General features: G+C 44.0%; 1 protein-coding gene across 3 annotated transcripts in view; it reads right to left on the bottom strand.

Moving 5' to 3' along the window:
- The window catches only part of cacna1g (calcium voltage-gated channel subunit alpha1 G), a 209,547-nt gene that overhangs the window by 111,741 nt on the left and 76,974 nt on the right, over positions 1-20,832 (bottom strand). For all 3 annotated transcript variants that reach the window (XM_082970476.1, XM_045710396.2, XM_082970475.1), the window contains exons 11-13: positions 19,694-19,808; positions 18,165-18,320; positions 2,857-2,950 (exon numbers count right to left, since the gene is read on the bottom strand). In XM_082970476.1, coding sequence (XP_082826602.1) covers positions 2,857-2,950; positions 18,165-18,320; positions 19,694-19,808 — 365 coding nt within the window. The remainder of the gene's footprint in view (positions 1-2,856; positions 2,951-18,164; positions 18,321-19,693; positions 19,809-20,832) is intronic.

Genomic DNA, 20,832 nt, shown 5'->3' with positions numbered 1-20,832 from the left:
TGCTGTAACTACAGTGAGGGAAAAAAGTTTTTGATCCCCTGCTGATTTTGTACGTTTGTCCACTGACAAAGAAATGATCAGTCTATAATTTTAATGGTAGGTTTATTTGAACAGTGAGAGACAGAATAACAACAAAAAAATCCAGAAAAACGCTTGTCAAAAATGTTATAAATTGATTTGCATTTTAATGAGGGAAATAAGTATTTGACCCCTCTGCAAAACATGATTTAGTACTTGGAGGCAAAACCCTTGTTGGCAATCACAGAGGTCAGACATTTCTTGTAGTTGGCCACCAGGTTTGCACACATCTCAGGAGGGATTTTGTCCCACTCTTCTTTGCAGATCTTCTCCAAGTCATTAAGGTTTCGAGGCTGACGTTTGGCAACTCGAACCTTCAGCTCCCTCCACATATTTTCTATGGGATTAAGGTCTGGAGACTGGCTAGGCCACTCCAGGACCTTAATAATGTGCTTCTTCTTGAGCCACTCCTTTGTTGCCTTGGTCGTGTGTTTTGGGTAATTTTCATGCTGGAATACCCATCCACGACCCATTTTCAATGCCCTGGCTGAGGGAAGGAGGTTCTCACCCAAGATTTGATGGTACATGGCCCCGTCCATCGTCCCTTTGATGTGGTGAAGTTGTCCTGTCCCCAGAAAAACACCCCCAAAGCATAATGTTTCCACTTCCATGTTTGATGGTGGGGATGGTGTTCTTGGGGTCATAGGCAGCATTCCTCCTCCTCCAAACACGGTGAGTTGAGTTGATGCCAAAGAGCTCCATTTTGGTCTCATCTGACCACAACACTTTCACCCCGTTGTCCTCTGAATCATTCAGATGTTCATTGGCAAACTTCAGACGGGCATGTATATGTGCTTTCTTGAGCAGGGGGACCTTGCGGGCGCTGCAGGATTAAATTATAGACTGATAATTTCTTTATCAGTGGGCAAACGTACAAAATCAGCAGGGGATCAAATACTTTTTTCCCTCACTGTATATACATATGAAGTCAGAAGTTTACATACACCTTAACCAAATAGTTTTCACAATTCCTGACATTTAATCCTAGTAATGCCCTGTCTTATGTCAGTTAGGATCACCACTTTATTTTAAGAATGTGAAATGTCAGAATAATAGTACAGAGAATAATTTATTCCAGCTTTTATTTCTTTCTTCACATCCCAGTGGGTCAGAAGTTTGCATACACTCAATTATTATTTGGTAGCATTGCCTTTAAATTGTTTAACTTGGGTCAAACATTTTGGGTAGCCTTCCACAAGCTTCCCACAATAAGTAAATTTTGGCCCATTCCTCCTGACAGAGCTTGTTTACTGAGTCAGGTTTGTAGGCCTCCTCGCTAGCACACACTTTTTCAGTTCTGCCCACAAATTGTTTGATAGGATTGAGGTCAGGGCTTTGTGATGGCCACTCCGATACCTTGACTTTGTTGTCCTTCAGCCATTTTGCCACAACTTTGGATGTATGCTTGGGGTCATTGTCCATTTGGGAGACCAATTTGCGACCAAGCTTTAACTTCCTGACTGACGTCTTGAGCTGTTGCTTCAATATATCCACATAATTTTCTTGCCTCATGATGCCATCTATTTTCTGAAGTGCACCAGTCACTCCTGCAGCAAAGCACCCCCACAACATGATGCTGCCACCCCCGTGCTTCACGGTTGGAATGGTGTTCTTCGGCTTGCAAGCCTCCCCCTTTTTCCTCCAAACATAACGATGGTCATTATGGTCAAACAGTTCTATTTTTGTTTCATCAGACCAGAGGACATTTCTCCAAAAAAGTACGATCTTAGTCCCCATGTGCAGTTGCAAACTGCAGTCTGGCTTTTTTAGGGCCGTTTTGGAGCAGTGGCTTCTTCCTTGTTATGTCGATAAAGGACTAATTTTACTGTGGATATAGATCCTTTTGTACCTGTTTCCTCCAGCATCTTCACAAGGTCCTTTGCTATTGTTCTGGGATTGATTTGCACTCTTCGCACAAAAGTACGTTCATCTCTAGGCGTCTTCTTCCTGAGCGGTATGACGACTGCATGGTCCCATGGTGTTTATACTTGCGTACTATTGTTTGTACAGATGAACATGGTACCTTCAGGCATTTGGAAATTGCTCTCAAGGATGAACCAGACTTGTGGAGGTCTACCAATTTTTTCTGAGGTCGTGGCTGATTTCTTTTGATTTTCCCATAATGTCAAGCAAAGAGGCACTGAGTTTGAAGATAGGCCTTCAAATACATCCACAGGTACACCTCCAACTGACTCAAATGATGTCAATTAGCCTATCAGAAGCTTCTAAAGCCATAACATCATTTTCTGGAATTTTCCAAGCTGTTTAAAGTCACAGTCAACTTATTGTATGTAAACTTCTGACCCACTGGAATTGTGATACAGTGAATTATAATTGAATTAATCTGTCTGTAAACAATTGTTGGAAAAATTACTTGTGTAATGCACAAAGTAGATGTCCTAACCGACTTGCCAAAACTATAGTTTACCAGAAATTTGTGGAGGGGATGAAAAAACGAGTTTTAATGACTTATGTAAACTTCCGACTTCAACTGTACATGACGACTAAGAAAAATACACAAGTACCACTTATATTACACTAAATTATGCAAATTAACCTATAGACCGATAAGCATGACGGTCAATTGTATTAACATCGACTGGTATTTCTATCAATGAATAAAAAACATTCTTTTGCAATGGGATTGTTTTTTCTCCCAGTAAATTTGGCCGCCAACGATTTTATTTATCTGCTTTTTTTCTCTTTTTTTTGTTACCAAAAGCTGGCAATTACCGGCTAACTGAAAACCTGGTATGCATGTGTGTGTGTGTGTCTCACCCGGGGAGCCAGACACATCCTTTCTGCTGCCGTTCTCATCCTCCATACTCCTCGAGGATAAATCTGCCTCCGACACTGACTTGGAGTCTTCTCCCTACACACACAAACACACATGCACACACACAAACATGCGCAAACACACACACATGTTCACACGCGCAAACACACACACACAAACATATGCACCCACGCACACACGTGCGCACACACACACACACACACAAATAGAAGTCAGAATATGGTTATTTTGTCAAAAGGCATTAAAAGAGTTGGGAAGTGGAGGGTGATAGCCTATAGGGAAGTCAGGCGGAGAAGGATAAAGCTGCCACTAGACACTGATCTAACATCAGTTTTGCCTTCATCCCCCTAATGCGTATCTTTAGTATTTGGGAAGGGTGAGCTGATCCGATATCAGTGTCTAAGGGCAACTTCTCTCCTTAGCCAGGCAGGCTGGTGAGGGTGTGGTCTCCCTGCCCTCAGAGTTCACAGGTCATTATGTCAAGAGGTCAGAGAAGGAGGAGGGAGAAACATCCATGGAGGGCGGCTCTGTCAAAACACTGTGTTAACTAACATGCAGGGGTAGTAGTTAACATGTCTTAGACCACACTGAAATACATACACTCACACATATACAAACACACACACACACACACACACACACACACACACACACACACACACGCATCTCAAATAAAAATCGAATAACATTTTATTTGTCACATGCTTCGTAAACAACAGGTGTAGACTAACAGTGAAATGCTAACTTAACGGGCCCTTCCCAACAATGCAGGAATGAAAAATAGAAAAATAATAGAAAGATAATAACACAAGGAATGAGTAACTTGGCTATATACTGTACACAGGGTACCAGTACCGAGTCGATATGCAGGAGTACGAGGTCATTGAGGTATATATGTACATATGGGTAGGGTAAAGTGACTAGGCAACAGGATAGATAATAAACAGTAACAGCAGCTAATGTGATGAGTCAAAAGAGTTAATGCAAAAAGGGTCAATACAGATAGTCCAGGTAGTTATTTGTTAACTATTTAACTAACTATTTAGCAGTCTTATGGCTTGGGGGTAGAAGATGTTCAGGGTCCTGTTCCAGACTTGGTGCATTGGTACCACTTGCCGTGCGGTAGCAGAGAAAACAGTCTATGACTTTGGTGGATGGAGTCTTTGGCAAATTTTAGGACCTTCCTCTGACACAGTCTAGTATAGAGGTCCTCAATGGCAGGGACCTCAGCTCCAATGATGTACTGGGCTGTACGCAATACCCTCTGTAGCGCTTTGCCATCGGATACCAAGCAGTGATGCAGCCAATCAAGATGCTCTCAAATTGTATACCTTTTTCAGGATCTGAGAGCCCATGACAAATCTGTTCAGCCTCCTGAGGGGGAAGAGGCACTTTCGTGCCTTCTTCACGACTGTGTTGGTGTGTGTGGACCATGATAGATCCTTAGTGGTGTGGACACCAGGACCTTGACGCTCTCGACCCGCTCCACTACAGCCCCGTCGGTGTGGATGGGGGCGTGCCTTGGCCCTCCGTTTCCTGTAGTCCACTATCAGCTCTTTTGTCTCGCTGACGTTGAGGGAGAAGTTGTTGTGCTGGCACCACACTGCCAGGACTCTGACCTCCCTATAGACTGTCTCATCATTGTCGGTGATCAGGCCTACCACCGGTGTGTCGTCAGCTAACTTAATGATGGTGTTGGAGTCGTGCGTGGCCACACAGTCGTAGGTAAACAGGGAGTACAGGAGGGGACTAAGCACGCACCCTTGAGGGGCCCCCGTGTTAAGGGACAACGTGGCAGATGTGTTGTTGCCTACCCTCATCCCCTGGGGGCAGTCCAGGATCCAGTTGCAAACGGAGTGATGAGTTTGGAGGGCACTATGATGTTGAACGCTGAGCTGTAGTCAATGAACAACATTCTCATGTTGGTGTTCCTCTTACCTAGGTCTAAGCACATACACACAGACACCGACACACACACACACACAGTCAGACAACGTCACAAGGACCGCCCCTTGGATCAAATTGTATTTTTGCAAATTGCATCTCCAAATTGACTGTCCAAATTGTATATCTCACAACTCATATCTGGTATCTAGGGCACCAGCAGCATTACAGATGATGCCATAATATTAGTGATATTATAGTGACAGATTGTCTGTTTCAGACTGTTTCCTCTGATAGACCAAAAAGAAGTGGAGCGGTACAGAGACTGTACACGGAGAGCGTGATCACTCTGTGAAGATAAACAGTGCTATTTATACCAGTCAAGGATGGGTATGTCTGGTTCTCCCCATGCCCATCTAGGCTCCGTAAACACATGCATTCCACAGAGCTTCAGTGTGGTCTGATACACACACACACACAAACGGGAGAGACACACACACAGGCGAGCACAGAGACACACAGGCAGGCGCGCACACAAACACACACACACACACACACACACACACACACACACACACACACACACACACACACACACACACACACACACACACACACACTAGCAAGGAAGGACATATACACTAGCACACACACACACACATACACCCTTCAGTGTGGTCTAATACAAAATACAAATCATCCACCCAGTGAGAGTTTGTCAGAGCGGCAGAACTGTTTGTTCCCTGTTTTGTTCCGTCTTCGTCCTTTGTCTTTCTCTCTCTCTCTATTTCATGCACGATCCCAACCTGCAATATTCTATAAATGTTATGCATTTTTTTGTATTTCTCTCTCTCTCCACCATTCTCTTTTCTCTCGCCCTTTTTATGTCTCTCTCCATCTCTATATCTCTATGACCAGTATCCAGTCTAAAGCAGGTACATTCATTACAGTAGTTATTAAGATGCACGGTGAGTGAATAAACTGAGAATGGAAGTGCCTAAAGAACCCAAATCTCCATTTCGCTCATCAAAGCTCACAAATTACTTTCTTCATCTCTAGGTGTGTGTGTGTGTGTGTGTGTGTGTGTGTGTGTGTGTGTGTGTGTGTGTGTGTGTGTGTGTGTTATGCGGGTGTGTATGCGTGTGTGTATGCGTGTGTGTGTATGCATTGGTGTGTGCGTGCGTCCGTGTGTATGTGTGTGTGTATGCTTGCATCCGTGCATGTGCATGTGTGTGCATGCGTATGCACGCGTGTGAGTGTGTCAACCTTGCATGTGTGTGTGTGTGTGTGTGTGTGTGTGTGCGTGTGTGAACCTGTCAGACCTGATTTCCAGACCGTCTAGGAGAGAGAGTCGGTAATAAACTAGCCAGCCAATCAGCCTTAGGCCTACACTTGCGGATGCGAAGGCCGCAAAACTAATCATTTCTCTACTTGTGATTTCCATACTCATCTGCCTGGGGATTTTCCAGCTAAACCCCTAAACCTCTGACTCAGAGAGAGGATAGGACTTATAATAACAGGGTGAAAACAGTGCTGACCATTCAGACAAAGGATAGATAGAGGATCTAGCTGCAATGTCTCCCATTGGTTTTAAATGAGCGGGTTAATGCTTGTTGTTTAACTGTTCATTCCTCTGAGGAAGGTCTTCAGCAGGATCTGAGTAACATGTGAATAAGAGAATAGGTTATGTACAGTAGAAACCAATGGGAGCATTGCATCATCTACTAAAAACACACCATAAAGTAATCACAGAATGAATCCACAGCACACACAGCTAAAAACCACAACAGGGAAACAGTGAACGAGGTCTCAAATACAACAAACATAGCAGCTCAGAAGTTAACACAGATTCTATCAATTGGCCTGACTTGCCTAGTTAAATAAAGGTTCAATTAAAAAAACTGCCTCAGTGAACAACAAACATAAAACAGCTGTGATTGGACAAGCTCAGCAGAGCCTCAGCACAAAGCATTGTGGATATCCAGACTCCACACTTCCCGTATTCATTTGCAATTGAGTAGGCCAGAGAGGAAGGGAAGGGTGGAGAGGGGTAGGGGGAAGGGCTACTTGGTGGTTTGGGCTGATAGTAAACTTCTTTCAAGTCATGGTGGGCACACAAAGCATTGTGGAGATCCAGTCACCCCCCACCCCTCATCCTTGATGGAGTGAGGGATGGGGAGGAAGGGCAGGTATAGCTTATTTTCTCTTGCGTGACGGAGTTAGGCACGCAGTGCCTGGGTGTGTGTGGTACTCTGCATATTTGTGTATGAGATATTCATTGTGTGTGTGGTACTCACGGCGGGCCCAGCACTAGGCCAGGGGCCCATCTGAGTCTCCTGGACCCCTGAGACCACTGTAGAGAGAGGGACAGCCCAGTAGGGCCTGTATGGAAGGGGCCCTAGACAGGGCTGCCTATGTGGGTGTAGCCAGGACCACAGCCGGGGCCTTGCTCGGTACCATGTCCATGACCAAGGGACCAACCTGACTCCCATATCTCCTTTCTGGGGCAGAGGAACGAGGTTGAACCGTAAGGTGACTGTCTGACACATAGTGTTTAACCGTTAGGTGACCATTTGAGATACATTGTAAGGTTCAACCCTAAGCTGCCTATCCTTAAGCTAACAAGCCAATTTACCAGGGGCAGAGTGAGAGATGCGCCTCATTTCAGATGACTGGTCACTAATGGGTCTCAGGCCTTATTGTTTAGAGCTGGTTGCTGCCTCTGTATTGTTCTGAGTTGGCAGTGAGTCTGATACTCTGAGTTTTTGCAGCCCAGGCCCAAGTGTTAAATATGACTGTTTGAATCAGATTAAGTTCTGCTCTGCTATTGATCTGTCTCTCACAGGAGTAGCCATATTTACGGGCTAATAGTCATTCTGCTGCTGATAATCATTCTGCTGTTCACAGCCTTTAAAACCACCAGCTGGACACATTAAAACTCTGGACTTTTACGGATGAGCACAAGTCCGGAACAGAATGCACTGATCTACAAATGAATGAATGAACGAATAAATGCATGAATAATAGATGTATTGAATTGACCGAGCGAAGTTGTGGCCCTTTGGTTGATTTGATCATCCTTGAACAATTCATTTCACATACTGTAGGCAACTAGGGATAGCAGTGCTCTTCCACTCCTTATCAATAGCTGCTCCAAGGGTGGCATTTTATTTGAAAACAACAAAGTCAGAAGAAGGAACAAGGAGCGGGAACAGTATTCCATGGGGAGTAGTTCAGCAGCACAGAAATAGAAGACGGGCATAAAATGGCTTGTTTACAAATGGGCAGGCCAATTTAGGCAGGCGCTAGGGAGAGGGTGTGAGGGAGGGAGGGAGGGAGGGATGGGCTAGAGCAGGCCTGCTGATAATAAGACCTGATAGAAAATAATAGACAGGTTCTCAAAAGAGAATCTCAATTAAGCCACTCTAAAGGTGTGAATGGAGAAATGTGTGAGTGTGCTTTGGAGGGGGAAGTGTGTATGTGGGAGTGTTGATGGAACTTCCCTTGACAAGGCCTCTAATAGTCTCTAGCACTGTCTCCAGACACAGCGGCTTCTCTGGCCACAGGTGCAGATGTGACAACCAGGTTTCGATTGGCTGCCTGCATGACTCGAGACTGTGTTAGCCCAATGCGCTAAAGCCTAAGCTTTAGCTCTGGTTGCTAACACAAGTCGTCATGTTCACCGAACCACCTCCATTACACATAAACAGATACAAATACAGGAACTGCACAGGACAGGGAGGCACGTCCACACAGTGACAGGTTAGCTGCAGGGTTAACTATTACAGACCAAACAGAGCAGACTCTCCTCAAACTCCCAATCCCAGGGTTAGCTATATCCTCTTTATTAGCCTTCGTAAAATGTTGTCCCGTTGGTTCTAACTGACTGAACTGAAGCTTCTCCTCAGTCTTAACCCACCTCCTCTCTCCTCTAGCCAGATAAAACAGAGAGACTTAACACAGAGCGCTCTTTAGGGACGTTTCTACTGCACCACTGTAGCTTTAGCCTGGCTACTTTTGGCAGGTTTCTAGTGGGCTTGTTTGTTTGCACCCCGAGGCTAAAGGAAGGAACCAGTGGACCTGAAGAGAGAGAGATGTCTGAGAGGACTCTGCTTTCCGACAGAAAAACAACCAACTACCGAACAACCGCCTGATACTACAGTTAAGACGGTGAACACACACACACACACTGAACACACACACTGTCAACCTGGTTAGTCTCAACAGCCGTGGCATCGTGCAGAGGGGTGGTGGAGGGTAGAGAGACAGGGGGAGCCTGAGTGGGAGAGAGAGAGAGGGAGGGTGAGAGAGAGGGAGGAGGTGGGAGCACATTGCAGTACAGTACATACCCCTGACCCTATAGGCAGTTGAATAACGCTCAACTGGACATGCAAGTCCTCTGTCGTAGGCACTTCCTAAAGTGGAAGTGTGTGATGTTTTACCGCAGGAAGAGAGGGAAGCAGAGAGGGATAGAGAGAGAGAGAAAGGAAAGGAAAGGGTGAGAGAGAGGGACATAGAAAGAGAGATATAAAGAGAGAGAGAGAAAGAACGAGTAAAAGGGCGAGAGAAAGGTAGGAAGATAAGAAAGGAGAGGCATCGCAGCAGCAAACAAAGCAGAAAGAGAATTAGGTTGATCAGGTAGATATATAATGTATATATTCTGCTACATGCTAAAGAGACACAGACACAGTAGAGAAGAGAAATCCCATCAGTATACTCTGTATACACTGTAGCGACGCTCAAACTCCAATCATAGCAGAATGCAGTTGAGTAGCAATAACACACAGGAAAACTGAGCTCAGCTCAATGCCATAGCATATGTTCTTGTGTGCAATTATACTCATTTTAGCCATGAGTTATACAGTAAGTCATTCAGTCACTTATGAGTCATAAGTGGAGGGTACACAGCACAGCACAGCACACTGTAACAGAGCCTACAGCTGTGAAGCTAACAGAGCCCTCCCCCATGTCATCATGTCCAGCCATTTGTGGGGACAGGGAGCGACGAGGCGTGTGTGTATGTGTGTATGAGTGTCTGTGTATGTGTACCAGGACATGACTTCAGAACATAACATCTCTCATCCCAACTCACGTCATTCACCCGATCGTTACCTAGCAACCCTGACGCACTGCAAAGTTCGGCCAACTAAAAATAAACTCTGTGTTTGCAGAAAAGGATGTAAGAAAAAAAGTGAATGAATTTAAGCAAACAGCTTTTGAATGAACTGAGAAAAGGAGAGGAAGACAAGGAGAGGAGGAGAGGAAGAGAAGGAGAGGAAGTGAAGAGGTGGGGAAGTCGAGGCTAATGCTGCAGCTTAACAGTTTTGGACATCAGGCCTCGGGATTGGGGAGACAGTGTGTGTTAGTGTGTGTGTTGTAACGTGGAGTCTACACTGATGAGCTGATAATACATATCATCCTAGATCTGTTCCAGGTCTCTGTTTAGGGCCAGAATCCAATTTGCTCAGTTGATTCTTTCCAGTGTGTCAACTAGTTCTCTTTTTGTTTTCTCGTCATTTGGTTGGGTCTAAATGTGTTTCTGTCCTGGGACTCTGTAGGGTCTGTTTGTGTCTGTGAACAGAGCCCCAGAACCAGCTGGCTGAGGGGAGTCTTTTCTAGGTTAATCTCTCTGTAGGTGAGGGCTTTCTGGTGGAAAGTGTGGGCATCGCTTCCTTTTATGTGGTTGTAGAATTGAACAGCTCTTTTCTGGATGTTGATAACTAGCGGATATAGTCTTAATTCTACCCTGCATGCATTGTTTGGGGTTTTACTTGTACACAAGGTATATTTTAGCAGAATTCTGAATGCAGTCTCAATTTGGTGTTTGACACATTTTGTGAATTATTGGTTGGTGAGTGGACCCCCAGACCTCACAACCATAGAGGGCAATGGGTTCGATAACTGATTGAAGTATTTTTAGCCAGATCCTAATTGGGATGTTGAGTTTTATGTTCCTTTTGATGGCATAGAAGGCCCTTCTTGCCTTGTCTCGTAGGTCGTTCACAGCCTTGTGGAAGTTATCTGTGGTGTTGATGTTTAAGCCAAGGTAGGTGTAATTCTTTGTGTGCTCTAGGGCAATAGTGCCTACATAGAATTTGTATTTGTTGTCTTGGCAACTGGATCTTTTTTGGAAAATCATTATTTTTGTTTTAGTGAGATTTACTGTCAGGGCCCAAGTCTGAAATATTCTGTGCAGAAGATCTAGGTGCTGTTGTAGGCCCTCCTTGGTTGAGGACAGAAGCACCAGATCATCTGGAAACAGTAGACATTTGATTTATTAGTCCAGTAGGGTGAGGCTGGGTGCTACATACTGTTCTAGTGCCCTCACCAAAGCATTGATATATATTTTGAAGAGGGTGGGGCTCAAGCTGCTTAAGAGGGTGGGGCTCCCTGTCTCCCCCCACAGCCCTGAGGAAAGAAATCTGTGTGTTTATTGCCAAGTTTTACCACACACTTGTGGTTTGGGTACATGGATTTTAAAATGTTGTATGTTTTTCCCCAACACCACTTTCCATCCAGTTGTATAGCAGACCCTCATGCCAAATTGAGTCAAAAGCGTTTTTGAAATCAACAAAGCATGAGAAGACTTTGCTTTTGCTTTGTTTTGTTTGTTTATCAATAACGGTGTGCAGGGTGTATACGTGGTCTATCATACGGTATTTTGGGAAGAAGTAATTTTGACATTTGCTCAGGACATTATTTTCATTGAGGAAATATTAGAGTGCTGTTGATGATAATGCAGAGGACTTTTTCAGAGATTGCTGCTGACGCATATTCTACGGTAATTATCAGGCTTTAGATCCAAATATTAGGGAAGATGCCAGAGCTGAGGATAATTTTGAAGAGTTTAAGAATAGCCAATGTGTGGTATATACATTTTATCATTTTCTTTAGTATACCATCAACACCACAGGCATTTTTTGGTTGGATGGTTTGTATTTAGTCCTGTAGCTCACCCAAGGTAATTGGATAATCCAGTGGGTTCTGGTACTCTTTAATAGCTGATTTTAAGATTCTAAGCTCTTGTTTATTTATATATATGGCCGAAAAAGTTAGAGAAGTGGTTTATCCACACATCTCCATTTTGGATAGATACAGTGAGGGGAAAAAAGTATTTGGTCCCATGCTGATTTTGTACGTTTGTCCACAGACAAAGAAATGATCAGTCGATAATTTTAATGGTAGGTTTATTTTAACAGTGAGAGACAGAATAACAACAAAAAAATCCAGAAAAACGCTTGTCAAAAATGTTATAAATTGATTTGCATTTTAATGAGGGAAATAAGTATTTGACCCATCTGCAAAACATGACTTAGTACTTGGTGGCAAAACCCTTGTTGGCAATCACAGAGGTCAGACGTTTCTTGTAGTTGGCCACCAGGTTTGCACACATCTCAGGAGGGATTTTGTCCCCCTCCTCTTTGCAGATCTTCTCCAAGTCATTAAGGTTTCGAGGCTGACGTTTGGCAACTCGAACCTTCGGCTCACTCCACAGATTTTCTATGGGATTAAGGTCTGGAGACTGGCTAGGCCACTCCAGGACCTTAATGTGTTTCTTCTTGAGCCACTCCTTTGTTGCCTTGGCCATGTGTTTTGGGTCATTGTCATAATGGAATACCCATTTTCAATGCCCTGGCTGAGGGAAGGAGGTTCTCACCCAAGATTTGACGGTACATGGCCCCGTCCATCGTCCCTTTGACGCGGTGAAGTTGTCCTGTCCCCTTAGCAGAAAAACACCCCCAAAGCATAATGTTTCCACTTCCATGTTTGATGGTGGGGATGGTGTTCTTGGGGTCATAGGCAGCATTCCTCCTCCTCCAAACACGGTGAGTTGAGTTGATGCCAAAGAGCTCCATTTTGGTCTCATCTGATCACAACACTTTCACCCAGTTGTCCTCTGAATCATTCAGATGTTCATTGGCAAACTTCAGACGGGCATGTATATGTGCTTTCTTGAGCAGGGGGACCTTGCGGGCGCTGCAGGATTTCAGTCCTTCATGGCGTAGTGTGTTACCAATTGTTTTCTTGGTTACTATGGTCCCAGCTGCCTTGAGATCATTGACAAGATCCTCCCGTGTAGTTCTGGGCTGATTCCTCACCATTCTCATGATCATTACAACTCCACGAGGCATGGAACCCCAGGCCAAGGGAGATTGACAGTTCTTTTGTGTTTCTTCCATTTGCGAATAATCGCACCAACTGTTGTCACCTTCTCACCAAGCTGCTTGGCGATGGTCTTGTAGCTCATTCCAGCCTTGTGTAGGTCTACAATCTGGGAGCCAGAAATCTTTCTGATTGAGAGGGGGTCAAATACTTATTTCCCTCATTAAAATGCAAATCAATTTATAACATTTTTGACATGCGTTTTTCTGGATTTTTTGTTGTTATTCTGTCTCTCATTGTTCAAAATAAACCTACCATTAACATTATAGACTGATCATTTCTTTGTCAGTGGGCAAACGTACACAATCAGCAGGGGATCAAATACTTTTTTCCCCTCACTGTAACTCTTGGTGTTGTTGTTTGTTTAGTCTGTTCCAATTTTCCCAGAAGTGATTTGATTCTATGAATTCTTCAATCACAATAAGCTGAGGATCATGTCTCTGTCAATTCGGAGTCTGACAGTGAGTTGGAAGAAGAGGATGCGATTTACCCTCAGCCAGCCCCAGGACCAGCCCGTCAGCAACCAGCTGAGCAGCCTGCATGAGGAGCTCATCAGCAGCCTGCATGTGGAGAAATATGATGTACTTTTTTTTTTTTTTTCTTGCCGCATGGCTGCCAATGTGATAAGGATGCAAGCAGGGCTGATGCGGATGGTGGTTACTCATGTGCAGATTATAAAGTCTTCTTTTGAACTGTTCATCCCAGACACCATCCAGAAAATCATTCTGGACTGCACTAATTTGGAAGGAAGGCATGTTTTTGTAGAGAGATGGAAGGAGATCTACCAAACTCATTTACATGCATACTTTGGGGTTCTTATCCTTGCTGGTGTTTCAGATCCAATGGGGAATCCACAGAATCCCTGTGGGATGCAGAATCAGGCAGAGAACCTTTCTGCGCAACAATGTCTCTGGAAAACTTCCACACTATTCCCAGGATTATCCTCTTCGATAACCGAGACACCAGACCAGCTCTGCGGCAGAGAGACAAGCTAGCTGCAATCAGGTCAGTGTGGGACAAGTGGGTGGATCGCCTCGCCTTTCCCTCTTTTACAACCCTGGGCCAAACTTTACTGTTGATGAGCAACTGAAGGGGTTGCTGCCCCTTCAGACAGTACATACCGTCTAAACCCGCAAAATATGCAATCAAGATCTGGGCTGCCTGTGATGCTGCTTCATTTTATGCGTGGAACTTGCAAGTGTATACGGGGAAGCCAGATGGAGGAGCCCCTGAGAAGAACCAAGGGAAGCGGGTTGTCCTGGACATGACACGGGGACTCCGTGGCAACAACATCATATGCAATAACTTTTTTACTTTGCAAAAGCTGGGAAAGGACGATGGTAGGAACAGTACAAAAAAAACAAGCCAGAGCTCCCACCTCAGCTGTTGAACACAGGCCTATCATTTCCTCTCAGTTTGTGTTCACGGCCGACACGTCCCTAGTGTCCTACGTGCCAAAGAAAGGCAAAAATGTGGTACTCTTAAGTACGCTGCATAGGGATGGGAGAATCTGTGGCCAAGAACATCAAAAAACAGAAATCATAATGGATTGCCACAAAAGGAGAGGTGGACAATTTAGACAAGCTGGTGACTGGCTACAGTTGCAAAAGAAGAACCCTACACTGGCCACTTGTGATATTCTTCAACATCTTGGAATTCTCGGCATACAACATGTTTGTCATCTGGATGGCGTTGAACCCAGATTGGAACAGAGGGGAGATCCAGAGGAGACGACTCTTTCTCGAAGAGCTGGGCAAGGCATTGGTTAAACCTCAAATCCAGAGGAGGCAACATATCCCAAGGACCCCAGCTTCTGCAGCCATCATGAGGAGGGTTCAGGAGGAGGATGCTGGTGCCCCATCCACCTGTCCCACAGAACCAACAACTCCAATACCGGAAGTAAGTGTGAGTGATGTTGTTGCATGTGTGTGTCCGACTCTCCTACCTTGGCTTGCTGTAACTAGATACAGATGAAGTCAGAAGTTTACATACACCTTAGCTAAATACATTTAAACTACGTTTTTCACAATTCCCTGTCTTAGGTCAGTTAGGATCACCACTTTATTTTAAGAATGTGAAATGTCAGAATAATAGTAGAGAGAACGATTTATTTAAGGTTTTATTTCTTTCATCACATTCCCAGTGGGTCAGAAGTTTACATACACTCAATTAGTAATCGGCAGCATTGCCTTTAAATTGATTAACTTTGGGTCAAACGTTTTGGGTAGCCTTCCACAAGCTTCCTACAATAAGTTGGGTGAATTTTGGCCCTTTCCTCCTGACAGAGCTGGTGTAACTGAGTCAGATTTGTAAGCCTCCTTGCTCGCACACGCTTTTTCAATTCTGCCCACAAATTGTTTGATAGGATGGAGGTAAGGGCTTTGTGATGGCCACTCCAATACCTTGACTTTGTTGTCCTTAAGCCATTTTGCCACAACTTTGGAAGTATGCTTGGGGTCATTGTCCATTTGGAAGACCCATTTGCGACCAAGCTTTAACTTCCTGACTCATGTCTTGAGATGTTGCTTCAATATATCCACATCATTTTCCCACCTCATGACGCCATCTATTTTCTGAAGTGCACCAGTCCCTCCTGCAGCAAAGCACCCCCACAACATGATGATGCCACCCCCGTGCTTCACGGTTGGGATGGTGTTCTTCAGCTTGCAAGCCTCCCCCTTTTTCCTCCAAACATAACAATGGTCATTATAGCCAAACAGTTCTATTTTTGTTTCATCAGACCAGAGGACATTTCTCCAAAAAGTACGATCTTTGTCCCCATGTGCAGTTGCAAACTGTAGTCTGGCTTTTTTATGGCAGTTTTGGAGCAGTGGCTTCTTCCTTGCTGAGCGGCCTTTCAGGTTATGTCGTTTTACTGTCTGTGGATATAGATACTTTTGTACCTGTTTCCTCCAGCATCTTCACAAGGTCCTTTGCTGTTGCTCTGGGATTGACTTGCACTTTTCGAACCAAAGTATGTTCATCTCATCTCTAGAAGACAGAACGCGTCTCCTTCCTGAGCGGTATGACGGCTGCGTGGTCCCATGGTGTTTATACTTGTGTACTATTGTTTGTACAGATGAATGTGGTACCTTCAGGCGTATGGAAATTGCTCACAAGGATGAACCAGACTTGTGGAAGTCTACAATTGTTTTTCTGAGGTCTTGGCTGATTTCTTTGATTGTCCCATGATGTCAAGCAAAGAGGCACTGAGTTTGAAGGTAGGCCTTGAAATACATCCACAGGTACACCTCCAATTTACTCAAATGATGTCAATTAGCCTATCAGAATCTTGTAAATCATTTTCTGGAATTTTCCAAGCTGTTTAAAGTCACAGTCAACTTAGTGTAAACTTATGTAAACTTATGACCCACTGGAATTGTGATACAGTGAATTATAAGTGAAATAATCTGTCTGTAAACAATTGTTGAAAAAATGACTTGTGTCATGCACAAAGTAATGTCCTAACCGACTTGCCAAAACTAGTTTGTTAACAAGAAATTTGTGGAGTGTTTGAATAACAAGTTTTAATGACTTCAACCGAAGTGTATGCAAACGTCTTACTTCAACTGTATGTGAGTGAGTGAGATGTTAGTAAAAGTCCTGAACTAAGTGTTTTTATCATTCTAGATTGCAGCCGGTAGCAACAAGAAGAAGCACTACGATGTGTGTGGACCCAAGACACATTACACATGCATCAAGTGCAAGAAATACATTTGCAACACACACACAGTAAAACTCTGTCCCTCATGTGGTGTGTAGACAGGCCTTAATTTGTGTTCAATGGGGCTCATTTATCATTTCCATAAAATACTGTATGTAAAATGTGTCCTTCCAGTTTGTTCAGTTCAAAGCAATAAACATCAATAGTGATGAAAACCTTGTTTCACTTATATTTGTTCAAGATAAACATTATTTATTTCACCTAAGTCTTGAGGTGAATAAATAGCGCTTTTATTGATAAATGTGATCTAGCAGTGGTAAATGGTAAATATTAACCATGTATGCTGTCTATATTGCTTGTAATTGATATAAGTCAACATCTAAGTATTACGTATTTTTACATAAATTGTTATGGCTGTATTGTTTTAAAAACCCAATAATGTTGTGGGTCCATCAGACCCTCGAACGTTGGTTGAATAACAAAAACATGAACACCACACAAGGGTTCAAAACAAGACTTGCATAGCATAAAAAGGCATGGTAACTTTTCCAGCTACCTATTGTACTCCATAAATGATTCAGCTAAGAGCTGGGTTTATTCCATAGCCACAGTCGCTTCTCTCTGGCTATGAAGAATATCTTCCTAACTGACGCATTCCTAACTGAGCTGCATGATGCCTGATAAAGTAGATGTTGAACATAAATAACTGTGCTATTCTGGACACAATGACTACTAGATAACAGACCTAGAAACCAGACTGTTGTAACGACTAATAACTAGAAAGCAGACCAATTAATCTGTTTTTTTAAATATGAGTCTGTCTGCTTGTCTATCCTGTCTATCCTTATCTCCTCCCCTCTCCTCTTCTCCTCTACGCTGTGCTACCTTCTTTCAAAGAGCACAAGACATCAAAGCACAGGTGCTGTCACAATTCCCGAGAAAGAAAGAGAGAGATAATGAGAGAGGGACAGAGAGAGATGAATGAGCAAAAGAATGAGACGGAATGTTCAATTAAAACAAAGCAGAGGCCAAACAAGAATGATTTAGTCCTTTGACTCTCTTTGTCGAGACAACCGTTAAAGTCGATGTCTAGCAGGGCTGCTCTGAACACATTCTTATAGCAGAGATGAAACCTATGCTATCTAACTCTCAACAAAAACATACATTCATCCTTAATCTCTGTCTTTCCTGTCTCTCTATCTCTCTCTGTTTTCCTGATGATGGTTGATGTCACTTCAAGTAAAATGTGAATATCGTTAAATATGACAACTGTAATAATGAGAAAAGAGAGAGGGATGGAGGGATGGATGGGTGGAGAAAGGGTATAGCCTGTCTGCTGAAGAGATGTGTAAGAAAGGGGAGGAGGAGAGAACGGGAGGACATATTTTGGAGTAGAAAGAGTGACACAATTAGAGAATACAAAATAGATTTAGGGTGAGTGTCAAGGTGGAGGAATAAAAGATTTAAGATAATGTATATGAATACACTGACACAGATGAATGGGCCAAGCCCTCAGCCCACGTCTGTGTTCCCAGCTCGTTATGTGCCTGTGTGTGTTATTTTGTTTACTTAGTTTACCTCAGTCTGGAAGCCTTCGACCAAGATGGCCACCAGCAGGTTGAAGAGGACATAGTTCCCAAAGGTCATGAGGGCGATGAAGTAGAGAGCAGCCACAGGAGTGGTGGAAGCCATGCCATTATACAGCACCTTGTTCCAGTCCTCTTGAGTTAGGATCTGGAGGGAGGGAGAGATATAGAGAGTGGAGAGATGTAGAGAGTGGAGAGATGTAGAGAGTGGAGAGATGTAGAGAGTGGACAGATATAGAGAGTGGAGAGATGTAGAAAGTGGAGAGATGTAGAGAGTGGAGAGATGTAGAGAGATGTAGAGAGATGTGGAGAGATGTAGAGAGAGAGAGATGTGGAGAGATGTGGAGAGATGTAGAGAGAGAGATGTGGAGAGATGTGGAGAGATGTAGAAAATGGAGAGATGTAGAGAGTGGAGAGATGTAGAGAGTGGAGAGATGTGGAGAGATGTAGAAAGGGAGAGATGTAGAGAGTGGAGAGATGTAGAGAGATGTAGAGAGTGGAGAGATGTAAAGAGATGTACAGCGATATAGAGAGTGGAGAGATGTGGAAAGATGTGGAGAGAGGAGAGATGTAGAGAGATGTAGAGAGATGTGGAGAGATGTAGAGAGAGAGAGATGTGGAGAGATGTGGAGAGATGTAGAGAGAGAGAGATGTGGAGAGATGTAGAGAGAGAGAGATGTGGAAAGATGTAGAGAGATGTAGAGAGATGTAGAGAGATGTAGAGAGTGGAGAGATGTGGAGAGATGTAGAGAGATGTAGAGAGATGTAGAGAGATGTGGAGAGATGTAGAGAGAAAGAGATGTGGAGAGATGTAGAGAGAGAGAGATGTGGAGAGATGTAGAGATGTGGAGAGATGTAGAGAGATGTAGAGAGATGTAGAGAGATATAGAGAGTCGAGAGATGTGGAGAGATGTGGAGAGATGTAGAGAGATGTAGAGAGATGTGGAGAGATGTAGAGAGAGAGATGTGGAGAGATGTAGAGAGATGTGGAGAGATGGAGAGAGAGATGTGGAGAGATAGAGAGAGATATGGAGAGATGTAGAGAGAGAGAGATGTAGAGAGATGTGGAGAGATGTAGAGAGAGAGATGTGGAGAGATGTAGAGAGATGTGGAGCGATGTAGAGAGATGTGGAGAGATGTAGAGAGAGAGAGATGTGGAGAGATGTAGAGAGATGTGGAGAGATGTAGAGAGATGTGGAGAGATGTGGAGAGATGTGGAGAGATGTAGAGAGATGTAGAGAGATGTGGAGAGATGTAGAGAGATGTGGAGAGATGTAGAGAGATGTGGAGAGATGTAGAGAGAGAGAGATGTGGAGAGATAAGAAAGGAGGAATCGAGGAAATAGAGAGCAGCTGTCCTTTTTTCACATTAATTTGATGTGTAGTTGGACCTACACAACAGATTCCCCATATGGACTCATCTTGATAGTCGGCCAAGTTTGGAAACGTCTGTCAGACTTTGATTTTGGAGTGAAAGAGGGAGAGAGGGAGGGAGAGTGATAGAGCGGTAGAGAGATCTCACCTGAAACACAGTGACGATGGCCCAGAGCAGAGAATCAAAGTTCTTCCTGTCTGGTAGAGTGTCTCCATCTCTCTCTGATCCAAACTTACAGCCAAACAGATGCATGCCCAGGATACTGACGGAGAGATAAGGAGCGGGATGATAGAGGAAGAGAGAGGGAAGGATGGAGAGGTAGAGAGGAGAGAGAAAGAGAGAGAGAGCGGTCACCAAAGGAAGTCATGGCATGAGAAAATAAGATAGATAGATTCAGCCTCCCACTGTTTCAGTCTGCTGTTGTTCTCTTGTTGTGTAATTATGAATAGCAAAGAACTGAACCCATGGGATATGTGTGTGTACTCTCTATGTTATTCTGACTAGACAGCAATGCGGCTAGTTCGTGGGTGTAGAGGGATCAGTGACTATGCCTCTAGTCTGTGAACTTGGCTCCTCTTCACTCAAACACTCAGTGGGTGTTTGTCTAAGCACACTGTTCTAGTCAAACTACTGTGTGTGTGTGTGTGTGTGTGTGTGTGTGTGTGTGTGTGTGTGTGTGTGTGTGTGTGTGTGTGTGTGTGTGTGTGTGTGTGCGAGCGTGTGTGTGTGTGTGTGTGTGTGTGTGTGTGTGCGAGCGTGTGTGTGTGTGTGTGTGTATGTGTGCGAGCGTGTGTGTATGTGTGTGTGTGTATGTGTGCGAGCGAGCGTGTGTGTATGTGTGTGTGTGTATGTGTGCGAGCGTGTGTGTAGGCTGTATAGAACTTATACATAGATTTCATTTTGCTGAGCTTGCCAGTGGCTAAACAGGATGCACGAGGGATGCTGATAAAAAGAGGGAATCTCCACTCGTTTGTGTCATTGTATCCTCTCGTTCTCATTCCTCCTGGCATATGTATCTTTTGTTTGTTTATTCCCCGCCAGATTTCTGACGAAGTGGAGCACTCTTTACCTCTCTGTCTTCCTCTTCCCTTTCTCTCGATCTACCTATCTAGCACCCTAAATTTTTCTCTTTATCCATCCATCCCGCACCTTTTTTACTTGCCTGTATCACCTAGTGTCTTTCTACCTCCCCTCCACTTCCTTCTTTCCCTCCTCACTTTGAGACAATGACGATAAAGGTTGCCCCTCATTTCTATATAACCGTGTGTCAGCTTGTGTCTGACATA

This window comes from Salmo salar, chromosome 28 (genome assembly GCF_965601325.2).
Source record: "Salmo salar chromosome 28, fSalSal1, whole genome shotgun sequence".
NCBI classification, from domain to species: domain Eukaryota; kingdom Metazoa; phylum Chordata; class Actinopteri; order Salmoniformes; family Salmonidae; genus Salmo; species Salmo salar.
Note: the sequence above shows the minus strand (reverse complement) of the source record. Positions and strands in the feature narration are given on the sequence as shown.